Source organism: Helianthus annuus, chromosome 11 (genome assembly GCF_002127325.2).
Source record: "Helianthus annuus cultivar XRQ/B chromosome 11, HanXRQr2.0-SUNRISE, whole genome shotgun sequence".
Taxonomy (NCBI): Eukaryota; Viridiplantae; Streptophyta; class Magnoliopsida; order Asterales; family Asteraceae; genus Helianthus; species Helianthus annuus.
Window position 1 is genome coordinate 830,732 of NC_035443.2, and position 19,704 is coordinate 850,435.

Below are 19,704 nucleotides of genomic sequence, written 5' to 3' on the forward strand. Positions count from 1 at the left end.
CAACTAGCATCACGTATATCTATGCAAACAGTTATTCGCAAGTGATAAATTGACAATTTAAATCATTCGTTTGATAAGTTCGATTTATAAGGAACGTAAGTTACACCCAAAATTCGATAAAAGGGGTCAAGTATACTCACAGTGCGTATTTGGTTGGATTGACGGGATGATGCCAGAGAATGCCCTGATTACAGACTGATCACATGAGTATTGGATTACGCGCTAAATGGTATCGGAATACGCGAAATTGGACGAAGTTAGATTGAAAGTTGGCCCATTCGGATAGGTCGTTCGATCGGATAGGCCGTTCGATCGGATGGTCGATCGAGTGGGATGCTCGATCGGCCAGCCCGTCCGATCGGCTAGCCTGGCCGATCGGCTGGACCGCTCGGTCGGCTGGGCCGCTCGATCGGCTGGGCCGTTCGATCGGCCAACCTGTCCAGCTGTTTTTCGACGATCTTCGCGTGTTTTTCGGTGGTTTTGGTCGAGACGTTTTGTGACGTGTTGAACAACTGAAATCCCATCAATTCTGACCTGTTTTAACGGTCGGGAATCACCCCGTTCCATCAGAACTGGCCGTTCTTGGGGGTTTTTCTGTGTTTTAACCCGAAATCGGTCGTCTTATTGTTAAGAATCAGATCTTTGACCAACACGATACTAAGAATGAGTAGAAGGTCGGTATAAGCTCTGGTTCTATCGTTTTAAGTATAGATCTGATGTGAAAACCTTGATTATCCTTATGGAGTTCCTTAGATCTGAGTTGTTCTTGGTGGAATGAGGCCAACACTTGAAGTTCATAAGAACTTCATGATGACATCACTCTAGAACATCTCAAATCCGTAACTTCTTGGTTAGAAATCATGGATTTAGACGAGATTTATGTAAAATCGTATGGAAACCATTCGGATCTGAGTTGTTCTTCATGGGATGACATCACTCTTGAAGAACTCCATGGTGACATCACCCTAGAACACTCCAAATCCGTTGATTTCACGGTTAAAAGTCGAAAATCAAAAGGTAGAAAGATGAAAGAATGCATATAGATCAAGGAAGTACAAGATTCGAGTTGAAAACTTACAAGAATCGCGAGAAATCGAGAGATTAAGGGGCTGGAACGTCTTGGTCGAGTAGCAGCAGCAACAACAAGTGTTTGGGGTGAATGAGGGGTATTTATAGGCAAGGGAGGAGGGTAAAGGTGGATAAGGTGGGCTGGATCGGTTGGCCCGCTCGCTCGGCCGGCCCAGCCGATCGGCTGGCCTATCCGATCGGCCGGCCCAGCCGATCGGCTGGCCCATTCGATTGGGTGGCCCAGCCGGTTGGCTGGCTTGTCCGATCGGCAGGCCCAGCCGATTGGCTGGCCTGTCCGATCGGCCGGCCCAGCCGATTGGCTGGCCTGTCCGATCGGCCGGCCCAGCCGATTGGCTGGCCCGTCCGATCGGGCGGCCCAGCCGTTCGGCTGGTCCGTTCGATCGACTGGCCCAGCCGTTTGGCTGGCCCGTCCGTACGGGAGCCTTTCGATCCTCGTTTTTGGTGCTTTGCGGTCGTTTGGGCCACGTTTTCATATATTTATATTGTTATTTATTTATTTATTATAATTAATCACAAAAAGGGTCGCATATACGCATCTATATATCCAATATTCGGTGTGATGATCGAGTTACGCGTGCCTTCGAGTGCGTTCTTCGATGTGATGTGCCACAATGATTATCGGGGCACTACTTGCTCATGTTGCCGTCATCGTCACGATGGCTGGAGACATGGTACTCACCCGATAGCCTTTGTTAGCGTTGCTTGTTTACGTTTTGACACTTCACGGTTATCGAGGAGGGTAGATTAAGCCCTCACTCAACATCATCGTGAGTGTTATAATTTATGAAAATAGGTTTGTAATAGCGATAGAATATGCGTAATTATTCGATTAAACTTCAACTTAGCGATATATCTGTTATAGTTACATTATGATCCGAATCTCTAGTGCTAGGCGTAACGAGTGTATCGAGTAGTAACAACGCACGAAGGTGCGAGTTGTTACACATCGCCCCTCCTAAATCTCAGAAAATTCTGGCGAATGCCTTATATGGCGAAATTGTCAAGAGGTCTGAAGAGAAGTTTGTTTTATCCCTTCGGCAAAGAGCTGTGTTTGAATGTCTGTGTGCCCCACATGCTCAGGATTTTCTGTCTGTCGCACCTATTGAAGGCTTGGGGCCACACATGTCGGCTGTGGAATACTGTGCTATCCTTAGATACCCACTGATGATTCCTTTGTTCCCAGTTGACGAGCCATGCCCGGTGTGCCGCAAAGCGTGTTTGGATTCTTTCGGCGAGCACGCGATCCACTGTAAAGAGCTACCAGGGTTTAAATATCGGCATGATTGGGCGAGAGATGTGTTATGTGATGTTCTTAAGCGGGCCGGGATCTCTGCCAAAAAGGAGGCTGCAGTAAATTTCCTGACTGACCCCTTAGAGGGGAGGTCCACTTTACGCCCGGCGGACATCCTTGTGTTTGGATGGGAAGGGGGAAACACGCTTGTGTAGATCTAACTGGAGTCTCCCCCCTTGTCGGGCTCAAGGATAAGGGCTTTGTCATAGGGCAAGCGGTGCTCAAGGCAGAGGCAAGCAAAGTGGCAAAACATGAGAAAGCCTGCCTGAAGAATCAACATGTGTTTGTCCCGTTTGCGTTTGATACCTTTGGTGGTCTCGCTCCTGACGCTGTGCGACTTTTGAATCGGGTTCAAAAAGTCGTTAATAGTAATTCTTCGTTGCTAAAGGTTTCAAACTTTGTATTTAGTAGAATTGGTTTTTCTATTCAAAAGGGGGTGGCGGCGCAACTTGTTGCCTGACTACCTGCCATTGCTTTGTAATTGACTTTTTAATGTGGAATTAATAAAATATTACACTTACTTCCAATATATATATATATATATATATATATATATATATATATGATTAGACTTGAAATTTCGATTATATGAAAATGTTGCATAATATAATACCTTTCCGCCCATGGCTTTATAGCCTAGTGGCATCTGGGGGTGGGATAAGACTTTGGGACCAATAGGTCCTGTGTTCGATTCCCACAAGGAGGTTTTTCCTATATTTATTGGGTTTCCTCCTGAATTGGTGTATAGGCATTATGCCTAGTGGAGATGGATATGATCGGGTGGTTCCACTGATGGCACAATGATACTCCAGTGGTCCGTCAGTGATCCTAATTTGCCGTTCAAAAAAATATAATACCTTTCCTTTCCTTATTGAGTCTCGTTAAAGATATATACTCGTTTATGTAAAACCAAAGACTCCAAAATGTTGCATAATATAATACCTTTCCTTTCCTTTTTGGAGGCAGGGTAAACCCAACTCAACTGTTTGAAAGATCATGCATGCATGGTTTTAAAAGCCAGCTACTTGAAAAAGGAAGCATGCATGGTAGTCTCTCCTCATGGCATCCTTTCTCATTCACTTTTTTGAGAGAGATTTTCGCACAATTTTAAAGGTGGTGGCACCGATATCCGTCGAGGTGTATGTAGCAAATGTTGTTACCTATTATTTATTAAAATTGGTTAAAATCCCCGTTCAAGGGTTTTGCTAGAAAGACTAAGAATCACATATAAATTAACATGTTTACACTTGTTTGTGCTTGAAAAGGTTTAGTATAAATGGGTTTAATGCATTTCCAACAAGGATCTTGACGATAAACAAGCTTAGGTCTGGAAGGCCGCTATTTCTAGGATTTTTGCGAAGAATAAGGTATGTTTTTGCATGATACCTTATGAGCCAAAATTTAGTTTACGCATAATAGCTTTTGCATGGTAACTTGGCCCGAATAATTTACTCATAGCACGAAAAATTACACTAAAAGTATGTTTTGCGAAAAGTAGATGCATGTGAATAGTATAGTTAGCAAAATGGTGTATATGAGCGAAAACTCCATCCACGCAAAAACTAAGTTTTCGATGAAGGACCTATATATAAAAAGTCCTAGTTTTCACATAAAATGTTTAGCACGTAAACCATGTTCTCGTGTGAATAGTTAAAGGTTATAATGTATCCGAAAAATATAATAATTCTTTCCTCATTATTATATATATCAAATCTCATCACCCCTTTGCGTCAGGTAAGTTTGGTGATTTTGGTTTTGGCCACAAAAGTTTCTTTGGTGGTCAAAATTGGCCCTAAATTTTTGTTTTGTTGTCTTTTAGTATAATCTAGGTTTTTTCTTCACTCAAGTTTTAAAGTTGTCATTTTTGTCTCCCCTTAATAAAAGCTTTATAAAATATCATTTTGACCACCTGAAATTTCTAATAGGCGTCAGTGTACATTCGAGTTCGTCTATATTTTACGTCACATAAGTCACCTAGTGTATAAAATTGTATTTTTATTTTACGTTTTTTTTCCCGTTCTTAATCGTTAGTGGTTTGCTACCTAACATAGTTTTATACCCACCGCCCAGGGCCTAAATACTAGTTTATAATAATGAATACTATGTCAATTATTCAATATCATATTTTATGGTAATAATTGATATAAGTTGAAATTCAAATTCATGCCTAAATTATTTCCAAACTAATTTTTGTTATTATCAATTTTATATAAATATATGATTTAAAACCCTCATTTAATAACAAGTTTACAATTAAATTTAATAATATGTTTAGATTATATAAAAAAGGTATAACTTAAGAAAACTCTATTTTAAAAGATTTAATCTAGAAAGTTCAATAAATATTTATACTTTCTTAGTCACTTGTATCATTTATTCAGCCCCTCAGATATACATGAGATCAAAGAAGATAGCTTATCCATGTCGAATGTTTCGCGATGACGATAAATAAAATTCTAGGACAATCGATATCTAGTTGGTTTGTTTTTAAAGTAACGAGTCTTTTTACATGGTCTGTGTGTGATTTTTTCCAGTGTCAAAAGTAGAGATAGACTTAAATTGTTCATTATTAATAAAGATGATAATTTTCGGAGTAGGACATCCAATGTTTTCTAGAAAATAGAGATTTGTAATTTGTGTTTGTATTAATAGATTTGTAAATTATAAATGTAACATTAATTTATATTTTCCATTATTACATGTAATGTTATATATAATTATTTAGATTTAAATGCCATTTTAGTCCCTGTGGTTTGGGCCATTTTGTTAGTTTAGTCCAAAGGTTTCATTTTTTGTTTGTGAGTCCAAAAAGGTTTCACCGTTGCCATTTTAGTCCACTAGGTTAACTTCATCCATTTTTTCTGTTAACGAAAAGGGCAATTCGATCATTTTATATGTAAAAGGGCAATTCGACCATATAAAATGACCGAATTGCCCTTTCTCGTTAACAGAAATAATGGATGAAGTTAACCCAGTGGACTAAAATGGCAACAATGAAACCTTTTTGGACCCACAGATGATAAATGAAACTTTTGGGCTAAACTGCCAAAATGGCCCAAACCATAGGGACTAAAATGACATTTAACTCAATTATTTATTATAAATATTCTTTTATTATATCTTTATTTGTACCCAACTCCAACTCCGTGTAGTGCACGGGTCTAAAACCTAGTAGTTGTAACATAAGATGTTAAAGCGGTTTTTGTTCTTTTATACATGTAATTTCTAAAATAAATTACCAAACTTTAATATGAAGACCCAAGTCAATATGATCTATGCTATAAATAATACAGTCCATTAGAAATCACATTTAAAAACATAGAAGTCAAAGATTTGCTAAAATTAGAATCATTCATGGGGATTCTATCCAATCTCTTTAAGATTTTTGTTAGATTTTCCTTCGATATGAAATCCATTTCTGATTTTATGTGTCCGTGCCTTGTTAGATTTTCTTTTGATTATGAAATCCATTTTTTATTTTGTGTTTCCATGTCAAGATCATTATCTTACTTTTAGTTGTAGTTTAGATCAGTAACAATGTGTTGCCTTGATTTAAAATTTGACATTAGTAATTAGTATTAGTATTAATAATTAATATTAATAATATAACAAATAAGATCACCGCCTGAATATAAAAGCCTATTAAATATAACAAGTAATTAAAGTAATAAACTTTACACTAATATTAATGCATTTTGTTTATAATTATTATAAAATAAGGTGTACCTAAAATGAACCGATCAGCAATCATCTTCATCGAGACAAAACCAACATCAGTTAACCAAAAGAACCTTTTACACAGAAAATACCCGATATCCCCAAATAGGTCTCCGATGAACAAACATGCACCATCATGATAGACACGAAGGCTGGGTAAAAGAACCAGCCGCAAAATCCATCAAGACGAAAACATACCGACTGAATCGTAGTGAAACAAAACTCACAAACAAAGATTCTTTCAAGCAGAAACCACAATTAACATCAAAAACCATCTTATGAAATGTGTGTTTTTAGATTATGATGGTGGTGATGTGTACCATGGGCTTAAAGGGAAACTATAAACTAACGACGTTTGATGAAGAAATCTCGGGTTCTCTTCCTCAAACGAGTGAAGACAATAACCACGCAAGCTAGGACCCACGGCGGGGCATTGAAATTAACACCGGTAAAGTTCAACTTCTTAGCCCATCCAGGTGTCTCCTTCATAACCAGTATTATCAGTGCGGTTAATGCTGCAACGCCAACGAGGATCCTTGTGATTGGCTTTATCAACGAGTCCTGATCAAACCCAAAGCGAAAATTGTAAATCATTGTACTAGAACATGTTAGGCAAGAAGAGACGGGTCAAAAGTCACCCAAAGAATACGGTTAATGGATACAACCTTATAAATTATATTACTACTAAAAAGCAGATTGATATTATATAATTTAACTTACTAATCATAATTGATATTTCACTAATAATTAATATGCAACATAAAAATAACTTCGGACAACAAGTGTTTCAGGCCAACCTATTTCAACCGGGTAGAAAAATTACATGTTTTGACACTTTATATAACATACACCGATTTTTTCACCTCTAGATGGTATATCCCTCACTGTGTAATCGACATGTTGACATGTTGTTAGCTTAAACTCGTTCGAATAGGAATCTGCAATTCATAAGCTACCCGAGATCAGGTCACTAAAAGATCGAATCGAGCCGAGCTTAAACAAGTTCAAGTCTAAAAATAAGCTTGTTTGATAAACGAGCACAAGCCTCACTTATCGAGCTCAAGTTGGCTCGCAAGCCTAAACGAGCCTATTGTTTATATAATTTTTATTTAACATAATATATATTTATATAAAAATAATTAATATATATATATATATATAATTATGATTAAAAGAACTAAATAATATATATTATTTTTGTATAAAAATTAATAATTATAAAGAACAACTAAAAATGTTTATAAATAAAAAACGAGCCTAACCCAAGCCAACTTGAAGTTGAAAAAACTACACCCTAATTACCTCTACTGTCAATATCTTATTCATTCAGGTCGCTCGCCCAGTGCTCTTTTCTCAAACCAGAACACCTCTGAATGTTAAGGAAGACAAGGGAGGATCGCCTGAGCGAACCAACCAAAAGGACTTGACTGATCCGAAACGAACTATAACGGCTTAAAGTTAAAGCAGCGTCGCTTATTGATTGGCAGGAAAAGTAACCTTTGGTAGCCGGCAGAAGAAAAAGAAGATTACCTGATCTTCTATGCAGGCTAGAAGGATGAAAGAAAGGTTGCTTTCAGCTAAAACAATCCCCCGGCTGGATAGTTTAAGGTGCTATCAAACCTTCCAGGCGAATTCCTCTCTTATCTTACTAGTTTACTTGTAATGTTTAGTCTTATAGCACGTCAAGTGGGTAATAACAAAAAACAAAAACATAGGTAAAAAAATTGGGTTGAAAGAAAGTGTATTTTTAATTCATATAACCATCTAAATCATTTTATTTCAAAAAACGATTATAAATGCAGTAACGTAATTTTGCAATCACATATGAAATATGACTGATTATTCATAAATAAAAGAGTTAATTGCCATTTTAGTCCCTGTGGTTTGGGTCATTTTGCCAGTTTAGTCCAAAGGTTTCATTTTTAACATCTGGATCCAAAAAGGTTTCATCGTTGCCATTTTGGTCCAACTGACTTAACTCCATCCAAATCTGTTAAGTCTGCCAAGGGCATTTTTGTCATTTCATTTTTCTTTTTATTAACCCTTTTTTCTTTATTGCGTTTTCTTTTAAATGAAATGACAAAAATGCCCTTGGCAGACTTAACAGATATGGATGGAGTTAAGTCAGCTGGACCAAAATGGCAACGATGAAACCTTTTTGGATCCAGATGTTAAAAATGAAACATTTAGACTAAACTGGCAAAATGACCCAAACCACAGGGACTAAAATGGCAATTAACTCTAAATAAAAATAAAAACCTAGGTAGTCAAAGGCGCAAAAAACGGCACACGCAATACAAAAAAGGGCAACAACAAAAGAAAATTATGCACACACACACATTTATATTAGAATTTAGATATAGAAAACTAATACTACTCCCTAAATATTAAGAAAAACGTAATACTAAAAGATAATAATTCATACAACAATTGCAGAAAGAATAAACACGCTTCAAAGTTCAAGGCCCGTTCAAGAAAAAAGAAGGAAGCCCAGACAAGTAAAAGAAAGCCCAAGAAATAACAAGACGTCTTTTTAGACCATTGGCAAAGTATGCTGAATACTTGGAAGAAAAAAGAGAGAATGATCAGTTGGAGACTGGGTTTTCTTGGACCGTCAGGCAGAGCTTAGAAAAAGATGCATGAGAGAAAAATCAGATTATATAAAGAGTTGACGAATGAGATGGGTGCATTAACAATTCACATATGAAAAGTATGGCAAAAAAAGAGTGTTCATACCCCCATGCACCTGTGCACGCCTTCGTCGATGCGCCTAAAGAAACCTAGGCTACCAGAGTGTGTAGCGGCGCTTTTGACCAACATAGAGTGTTTCAGGCCAACCCATTTCGACATCCTAGTTTTACACCTTTACACAACATGCAACTATGCATCCCTACTATCCTCCTGGTTTACTTACATATGGTCGATTCGAACGAGAAAGAACTAGTTGAAAGTCACAAAAAGTGTTTTTTTAATGCATAAAACCTTCTATTACATTACAAAAATTATGCAGTTTTGTAACTAAGACACTAACCATTAATAGAAATATCAGAACTTTTGGATAAAAGTGTTTCGGGCCATCCTGCTTCGACCCGTACAAAAAATTATTTGTCCTGGCATGTTAAAGTAACTGGCTATTTTTTCACCTCTTGCATCATGGCATGCAAAACGTCAACTCACAAGTCACTAACATTCTCTAGAAAATAGGACCGTTAGGATATGACCTGAGTCGGAACCTCCCACTTGTTTTGAATAAAAAAAGGTCGTCTAAAAAGCCTAACCCTTGAAAGAAAGGATTCATATATGAATTAAGTTAATATAGAACAAACAATAATCCAAGTGAGGATACACCTTACAAGAGGCGCATTTATATATGTTTGTGCAGATACATACAGGTCTAAAACCAAACTACTAAAAAGAAAGGACAATTCATATATTAAACATGGGATTAGGATCAAATACAAAGGATCCTAATTGTAAGAAGGATTTATAGAGTGACAAGTGTCCAATAACCTAAAAAAACCCACTACACAAAAAAACCCACTACAAAAAAAAAAAAAAAAAAAAACCTTAAACATCCACCACCACCAAAAACCTAACCCCCCCCCCCACACACACACACACACATCACCCACCCTAAATTTTTTTTTTTTTTTTTTTTTTGCCGAGGGGGTGGGGGGTGGGTGTGGGTGTTTAGTTTTTTTTAGATTTTTTATAGGTTTTTTTTTTTGGGGGGGGGGGGGGGTTAGGTTTTTGGGGGGTGGGGGGGAGGGGGTTAGGTTTTTGGGTGGTGGTGGGGGGGTTGTTTAGGTTTTTGGTGGTGATGTAGTGGGTTTAGTTTTAGGTTATTAGACACTTGTCACTCTATAAATCCTTCTTACACTTCTTACAATTAGAAGACTTTGTAGAATAACTTGACCCATTAAACATGAACATGCTTAGGCTAAAGTGTGCAGTTCTGCCTTAGTTCCCCCGTATTAGCATAAACTATCTAAGAACTATTGTCGTTGGCTGTAATGGGATTTGATCAATGAATTCACTTACTAAAGTGTTTTCCTTAATTGAGCTTTATTAACACGATCGAACCCACCGTGGGTAATAAGTAAAGTCGGGTCTTAATATACATCAAGAACATACAATTTGGATTATAAAACGAAGGATCGTGCAGACTTCCAAATCATCATAAAGACATGATTATCAGCGACACTCTTGCTGATGAACAAAAGAGCGCGTACACATAATAGAATCTTGAAGTAAAATATCTGCATTTTCCCAACCTTAAAACGGTCCGTTAAACATGGTAAGCTAGTCTTAACTAAGCTGACTTTATGTCCATGGGACCATAACTAAAGGTAGAGAGGATCAAACAGAAAAAGGGTGTTGCTATACATACACCCCAAAAAGGGTTTCACCGAATGTACACCACCTCCCATTGTCACATCCTATGCAGTTATAGCAGATTAGCAGTCCAAAATCAAATATCAGTCAAGGGCTGATATTTGAGATATAGGTTATCGCGGTGGGATATCGGTAATTTAATATCATGCATAATTTATATATATGCATATACAATTACAAAACGTAAAACATATATAATATAATCTTCCTATTATGATAAATGAAAATCTTTTTTGGACACGTGTCACTTCCTGGTGCATTCTCACCTTATTTTCCTATTTATCTCTCATATTAAATATTAAATAATAATAATAATAATAAAAATTTTAAACAAAAATTAGATAAGAATAAATATGTGTTTTGCTATAAATAAAATTAAACAAAAATTTAGATAAAGATAAATGTTTGTTTTTATTATGATCATATTAAATAATAATAATAATAATAATAATAATAATAATAATAATAATAATAATAATAATAACAACTTTAAACAAAAAATTAGATAAGAATAAATATTTTTTTCTATAAATAAGTTTAAACAAAAATTTAGATAAGGATAAGCATTTGTTTTTATTATGAGTAGATAGATATATATACTTTGGAGTTCGTTGATTGAAATTATGGTAAATTAGGAATCAAATGTTCCCGTTTGATATATACTTAACTTAATAAGTGTATTATTGTTTTTTTTTTCACTAGAATTAAATAATTATTCTAGGTCGGGGCATATGGTTCTATCAAATTGTAAGTGTTTTAGACGCATTGCTATAATGGTTTGGACTCACCATTATAATCGCAATATCGCATAATTCTTTCAAATGTCAAATTTAGACAACTTACTTTCAGCTTTATAATGTTAGGTGTACTGTTATAATTGGTTTAAACTCATCATTTATCGCACATTGCATCAACATTTAGAAAGAACATCATTTTTCAAAATAACAATTCCATACTCCATTCAAATAGAATTTAATTCTCGATTTTACGGTATAATTCATAAAAAATGATGAAATATATAAAAATGTGGGGATCGATCTACACCTTTTTGTACCATAAACTCTCTTGAATACAAATTTGAGATGAGTGTTTTATGAATGAAATAAACAAATAAGCATGAAGGTGCATAAAACTAACTAAAATATTGTATCTCGTAATTTGAATGTATCATAAAAACGGGATTCAACCCCATGTAATACATGTGTTTTTAACCTAAAAAAACAAAGTAATATGTTACAAGTAAATAGTACATCAAAGTTCATTTTTGAAAGATAAATCTTGACGACTATATGTGTTAACATATGACATTATATTTTATTCAACACGTTCAATATACAATTTTTTTAATATATATTTTTTATTGTTTATTTTTTAAAATTACATTTATGCAAAATAAAAACAAAGTAAAATGGTATAATAAGTAAATAGTACATCAAAGTTTATTTTTAAAAGATAAACTTGACGACTGTATGTGTTAACATATGACATTATATTTTATTCAATATGTGCAGTATACGAGTTTTTTTAAAGATATATCTTTTTTTATTATTTATTATATGAAATCATAATCTCTTCACATCCTATAAGTATTAGGGTTCATTATGTAATTAGTAGATAGTTAGTTATATAATTAGAAATAATATTAGACATGGCGGTTATGAAGTTGAAGGACCAAAGTTGACAAAGTGGAAGTTGGAAACTTCCATCAATAACCGAATAGGTGTGTCTCTACACACACACCCATTCCAATCGATGCAAGGCAACAAGGAGAAAGACGCGACTGTTGATCATGTGGACGACAATCAACACACCTTTTCAAGTTCCAATCACAACCACACATCCAAGAGACACGACCTTTCACGAAGAGACGCGTCTATTCACTCGTACCCGTAGGAAACTATAAATAGGGATAGTTAGATTCATTTGTAATTAACACTCTCTCATATTCATTCACTTGTATATATATTCAAGATTTGTAATCAAGGTTAGTTTATGTTTATTCGTTCATTGTGATTATTCATTGTTCGTTATCAAGATTCTGGGCAACAGTGGTATCAGAGCCTAGGGCTCAAACTCGTTTCGGGAAGACGATCATCAGGCGGGTGGTTGAATTCCCTAGCAATTCTGATCACGCAGGAGGCGTCGATTAGGTTGTTTTTTTGTTAAGTTTTAACATCAATCGCATCAAGCGGGTACGATTGTTGTTCGTTCATAATCGGTCATCAGGAGGGTGTTCGATTTTTGATCCGATCATCACTGAGGGTGTTTGGATTCTGAGTTTTTTTATTAATTCAAATCACGGCAAGAGGCTACGATTCGGGTTAAGAAGACGGAAACAAATCTGAGAAGTTTGTATTCCGGTTTCAAGAAGCAATCGCAAATCTGAGAAGTTTGGGTTGTTTGAAATTTGCAAAAGACACAAAATCTGAGAAGTTTTGTGATATCAAAGCATCAAGAGGGTGTTCGGTTGAGAAGTTTAGTCGCAAATCAAGCGGGTTTGGGGCTGATTGTTTTTGGGTTCGTATTTAGAGAGTCGCGAATCAAGCAGAAAGAAGAAAAAACGCAGCCAAGAGGGTTGTTAAGAAAAGTCAGAAAACCGTGCGGAGAATCACGATAAGAGAAGTCGGTCGGTTCGCAAATTCCAGGTTCTACGTTCTATTTTTCTGGAATTTATATAAGATTTAGAAATTGTTTTGATTCCACGTTAGAAAGTTAGTGTGAATTTTTTTTGGAATCATAGACTTCGGTTTTAGGAGAAAACCAAAGTATAGAAAGTGAAAATTGTTGGAAAAGAAATTATGGCGGATTCAGGAGGAGCCTCTCCGTCAAACGCGGTAGTAATTAGAGAGGGTAGTTCGTTCTCCCAGTTTCAGTGTCCTATTTTAAAGTCTACAAACTATACGGTATGGGCAATCCGTATAAAAACCATTTTGAGGGCAAACGGATTATGGGAAATGATAGAACCAAAAGAAAATACGCAAGCGGATGAAAAGAAGGATATGATGGCGACCGCTTATTTATTTCAAGCACTACCGGAAGATATGATAATACAAGTTGCAAGTTGCAAGAGTGCAAAAGAAATTTGGGATGCATTAAAGACTAGACACGTCGGTGCAGATCGAGTGCAAAAGGCACGTCTTCAAACGCTCAAAACAGAGTTTGAGATGTTAAAGATGAAGGAGGAAGACACTATCGATTCGTTCACTGCAAGACTAAATAGCATTGTCACGAGGGCAAGTGGTCTTGGATCAACTTTTGATCAACCAACTTTAGTACGGAAACTTCTGAGTTCTGTACCAAAAAGGTTCGTTCAAATTGTTGCAACCATTGAACAATTCGCTGATTTGGAAACAACGACGCTAGACGAGACAATTGGAAGGTTGAAAGCCTATGAAGAAAGGACCGGTTTGGTGGATGAAAACCCGGTATATAATCAAGAGAGACTTATGTATACGCGACGCGACAAGAACTATGGTCGTGGAAGGCGTTTTGGGAAGAATGGACAAGGAAGGTTCAACTCATCGCAAGACAAATGGCGTGATGGAAAGTTCAAACAACAAGAAGAAGAAGATGATGAAGATTCATCACATGATGCTTATAAGAGTAGAAGCAACCAAAAGAAGTATGGGAAGGATTTAAGCAAGATAAAATGCTACAATTGCCAAAGGTTTGGTCATTATGCCTCAGATTGTCCTGAGTCAAACCAAAGAGAAGCAGAATCAAATCTAGTACAGGAAGACGAGGAACCAACTCTTCTAATGGCAATCAAAGAAGACTGCAATGATCTACTTCAACAAGCGCATGATGGCAAGCAAGACATGGAGAAAGATCAAGGTGCAACTTAAGGATGTTCGAGATTAGGGGGGTGAATGAAATCATAATCTCTTCACATCCTATAAGTATTAGGGTTCATTATGTAATTAGTAGATAGTTAGTTATATAATTAGAAATAATATTAGACATGGCGGTTATGAAGTTGAAGGACCAAAGTTGACAAAGTGGAAGTTAAACTTCCATCAATAACCGAATAGGTGTGTCTCTACACACACACCCATTCCAATCGATGCAAGGCAACAAGGAGAAAGACGCGACTGTTGATCATGTGGACGACAATCAACACACCTTTTCAAGTTCCAATCACAACCACACATCCAAGAGACACGACCTTTCACGAAGAGACGCGTCTATTCACTCGTACCCGTAGGAAACTATAAATAGGGATAGTTAGATTCATTTGTAATTAACACTCTCTCATATTCATTCACTTGTATATATATTCAAGATTTGTAATCAAGGTTAGTTTATGTTTATTCGTTCATTGTGATTATTCATTGTTCGTTATCAAGATTCTGGGCAACATTATATAAAATTACATTTATGCACCCCATGTAATACAACGGGTTCTAACCTAGTTAGTAATAAACATACATATATAATATAAATAGTAATATCAAAAGCCAAAACTCAAAAGTGCCAATAATTAAAACATGATCTAATCATAAGCCATGAAATCTTCCTCCGAGTCCACATCAACCAAGGCATCCAAAATAACGTCAGCATCGCCGATAATATCAGAACCGATATTCCGGACCGATATATGACACCGATAATTTGTAGAGAGGGCCGATAACCGATAACCTACTGATATTAACTGCATATCAAGTCATTTAATCTAGTATAGGAGCGTTTAACCGTGCCTAAACCCTTCTATACAGCCGTTTAAACCTAAAAATCAATCAAATCTATAGGAGGTGCATGGTTTTTAAAAGCGCGACTTGACGCAAGGTGTCCCAAGGCGCAGAGGAGCACAGTTCATATATAAAGTGTATCTATAGCTAAATTTTGGGTAAGTTATGCTAGAATCTATGAGATATATGTAACTACATAACCATCTTTCATAACTATAACTTAATTAACCTAAACAGTTTTCGAGAATCAATTATCAGCAACAATTAGGGCTTAAGCAACAATTAGGGCTTAAATATGAGGAAAAGGATAGCGAATTACCTTAGGCTCTCCATCAATGAGAATTAGGGAACCATCTTTATAGGGAAGAATAGATCGACCGTTTTTAGGGTTAAACCGGATGGGAACACCTCTACCAGACTGCGTATTAAAAGCGTACACCGATTTGAGCCCATACTTTTCCAATATGTCTCGAACTTCGAGCTGATCTTGGTCCCACCCACCTAAGGGTGATTTGAAGGTGTCAATCGGACCCTCACCGGACCGGAAGAGGTGGACTTCCACCTCTGGGACCTTGGTTCGCACCGATTTCGGCCGGGGCTTTGACTCTGAAGAGCTGTTTAACAGTGGCTGTGATTCTTCTTGCTTGCTGGTTGTGGTGACCGTTGATTCTTCGGTTTCTTCGATCTCCACCATGGCCGGCAGATGAGAGTGGGGGGCTGGTTATTGGGGTTGTGATTTGATGATATTTGTAAAGTTGCAAGTGGAAACAAAGTGATGATATCAAGTATCAACTATGCTTTATTGTATTCTTTAGATATTAGCCCGTGACGCGCGTTGCGGCGACATCGACACGTTTGTGATTTTATTACAAGCGTTATTGACTTTGTTAACATGTAGTCCTCACGTGTGATGTGATGCGTTTTTTACTTTGTTATGTTAGTAACATTAACGTGGTTAGGTATTGACAAAAATAGTATAATGTCTCGCACATTGCGGTGTAAAGGCATAAAAGTAATTTTAACAACATAATTGAAGTATTGGCGAAGATGAGATGTGAAGTTATTAAGTAGAAGTACATGTGAGTCAAAGTTGTTAAATACCAAAAGTTAAGGGTTAATGCGTCATTTACGAAAAGATTGGGGTTGAATATGTATATCGTTTACGTTGAAACGTTGATTTATACCGATACGTAAATAATAAATACCACGTGAGAAAATAGATTTTTTTTTAATTTTTAGCTAAAAAATGAAAGTACGGGTAGTAAATTGAAAAGTTAAAACTTAAAGGTTAAAAATGTTAACTTATAAAGTTGTTCGAAGGTTTTCAAAAGTATAAGAGCTGGTTTTGTAAATTTATAAAGTTTGGTTTTTTTGTCTATTTATCACCAACCTTGTAATTCAAGGTATATATAATAGCTAATACTTGGTCAATAGTTTATCACTAGTGGGATTTTCAGCGCATTTTTCAGATATTGCGGTGGATATTTGGTCGGTATCAGTTTGATTTATTATAGTAATGGACTACTTGTATGTTGATAGAACTCGATGGTTTATTATAATATTGGACTACTGGTATGTTGGTAGAACTCGATAAAACAACTGAAAGAAACATACGCAAGAGGATAGCGAAATGAGTTTTATATAGATAGAAAACTATAATGCCGAAGTTTCTAAGCCTGATAAGAAACAATGTAATTAACAAACTAATTAAATAAGTAATTAAACAACCTATTAACAGACAAACGCAACATATTTGATAAAATTAACTAGAAAAAAACTGTTAACAACCAAGCAACTAAGCCCAACATATAATTGGGCCTATGTTATTTTCTAATATTTTTATTAACTGATATTAAATACTTGTTTACCATAAGTGGGTCCTAAAGTTTATTAGTTCATAGGTGGGTCTCCTGTCTCCTGGGAAGTGGAGGCTGTGTTTGTGTTTCAGACTCCTCAAGTTTGTGTTACATTAATTTTAGAGAAAATTACGAAAATGTAGGTTGACCAAACATGTTTTAAAATTTGTCATGCCCCTGCGTCCTTGGAGCGGCACATTATGCGCGGGATGCGTCTTTCAAGCACGGGATGCGTCCTTAGAGCAAAACCCAATAAAAAATGGACACGTGGTCACGGGATGCGTCCTTCAAGCACGGGATGCGTTCTTCAAGTTTCTGAAGCGTCCGACAAGGTTTCCGACGAGTTGCAGGTTTCCGGTGAGTTTTCCGGTGAATTATTTCCGGCGAGTTATTAGATACCTCTTCGAAAGATACCTGACAAGAACAATAGTTGTGCACTCTTGAATAGTCAGGTAATATTTTACAAACAATGTAATTGTAAGTGTTATTGTTCCCAATATTTTAATTAACTGAATGTATATTGTTTGGATGGAGCTACTTTTGCCGGTTGGAATTTTAAAGTTGGAGGTACTGAGTATAGAGTCTATGGAGAATTTGGAGCAGATATGGGGGTATTTCGAGTGAGGAGCTATTTTTGTCAGGAAACCCAATCAAAGAAACTCATGAAAGTGATGTATCTTTCAAAGAGGTATCTAATAACTCGCCAGAAATAACTCGTCGGAAAACTCGTCGGAAACCTCGCCGGACGCTTCAGAAACTTGAAGGACGCATCTCGTGCTTGAAGGACGCATCCTGTGGCCACGTGTCCGTTTTTTATTGGGTTTTGCTCTAAGGACGCATCCCGCGCATAATGTGCCGCTCCAAGGACGCAGGAGCGTGACAAATTTGAAAACATGTTTGGTCAACCGACATTTTAGTAATTTTCCCTTAATTTTATGTATTTAGTATATTTTATTTCATAAACAGTTATTTTGGATAGCTTGTTTACGTATTTTGGACACCGTTGTTCATTTTATATCTTATGCATTTGTTAAACCGGAATCTAACCCTTAGTAACAGTTTGTTTTAATTCGGTTTTAATTTTCAACGATTTGGTTTCGGTTTTCAATAACTAAAAAACGTTACTAACAGCTTGCCTCGCATTTTATAAAGAGTAAAATACAAATGCACTTATCGTACGATACGTACGCGATCATCCCAGCCGTTCGATCAGGTGCAGATCTGGTGCGAATTCAATACATATCGCATATGAAAAAATGGTTAGCATGGGGTAGTGTGAAAAATGGCAGGGGGTGTGTAGATGGACAAAATCGCATGTGGAAAATTTGAATATCGCATGTGAAAAAATGGCTAGCATGGGCCATGGGGTAATGTGAAAAATGGCATGGGCTGTGTAGAATCGCATGTGGAAAATTGAATATCGCATGTGAAAAAATGGCATGTGGTAATGTGAAAAATGGCATGGGGTGTGTAGAATCGCATGTGGAAAATTGAACATGGCATGTGAAAAAATGGCTAGCATGGGGTAATGTGAAAAATGGCATGGGGTGTGTAGAATCGCATGTGAAAAATTGAATATCGCATGTGAAAAAACGGTTAGCATGGGTAATGTGAAAAATGGCATGGGGTGTGTAGATGGAGAAAAACGCATGTGAAAGATTGGATTCGCACAGCTCGTACAGTTCGCATGGAGGTATTAAATCTCATGGGAGATGAAGATCTGACGGCTGGGATTATCGCGTACGTAATGTACGATAAGCCCTATTGTACGTTAACCGACCCCTCTCTCTCTATATATATATACACACACATGAATATATAGCTTAAGTTAAGTAGTGAACCTTAAAAGTTAAAACTTAGCCTACTAATAATTTAACGTTGTTACGACACCGCATGAACATGTGTGGCATACATATGAACACTCTTTGAGTTTAGTGCATTGGTAGACAAGTAGAATGAAAGTAATCGTAAAAGAAACACAGGCTGGCAATTCCTTTTGTGGTCATTGTAATGTCAAAGAGATGAATAACATAAATGTTGTTGAAAGTCGTGCGTAGGGGGAGACAAACTGAGACGCTTCACAGCATATGAATTATTAAGACACGCCATTTATGTTGTGATAAGGATTTGATAACTCGAAGGACAAGTAATATGTGGATGAGTGAGAATGCGAATAAGAAAATGAAGAAACGAGTCCATAGCTTCTAGAAAACATAAATAGAGGTATTTTTTAAGTTTTATGTTAGATGTGATTTTAGAGCCATAGCTCTCTCGAATAATGGACCGATCATTTCTCACCTCCTTTACGTGGATGATTGTGTTATGATGGGTGAATACATTATTGTGTTGTTCCTAGTGGCGGATCTAGGATTCCGATCAAGCAGGAACGTTTTATAAATAAGCGGTAACGAAATCGAAAAAACGTCAATTTTTTCCAAGGGTAACCCTTTACCCAAAAAAAAACGTCAAAAATTTTCCGACCAAGCGGTAGCGGAGGCTACCCCTTGGTCTAATATATATCCGCCCCTGGTTGTTCCTATTTATGTTCAGTATTAAAAATAAATATGGGAAAGTCTTGTATATTTAGTATTGGAGCAGAGGAGTTGGAAGTGGATATTATGGCCGCGGTGGTTAATTGTAAAACAGGCTTGCTTCCATCATTTTGGTT

General features: G+C 36.6%; 1 protein-coding gene across 1 annotated transcript; it reads right to left on the reverse strand.

The window, feature by feature from the left end:
* Positions 1-6,103: 6,103 nt before the first annotated feature.
* On the reverse strand, positions 6,104-15,949 carry LOC110889089. The gene is made up of 2 exons (XM_022136591.2): positions 15,500-15,949; positions 6,104-6,658 (listed from the first exon to the last, which is right to left on the reverse strand). Exons 1-2 carry the CDS (start codon positions 15,872-15,874, stop codon positions 6,443-6,445), a joined length of 591 nt encoding a protein of 196 aa, XP_021992283.1. The 5' UTR covers positions 15,875-15,949; the 3' UTR covers positions 6,104-6,442.
* Positions 15,950-19,704: the final 3,755 nt, after the last annotated feature.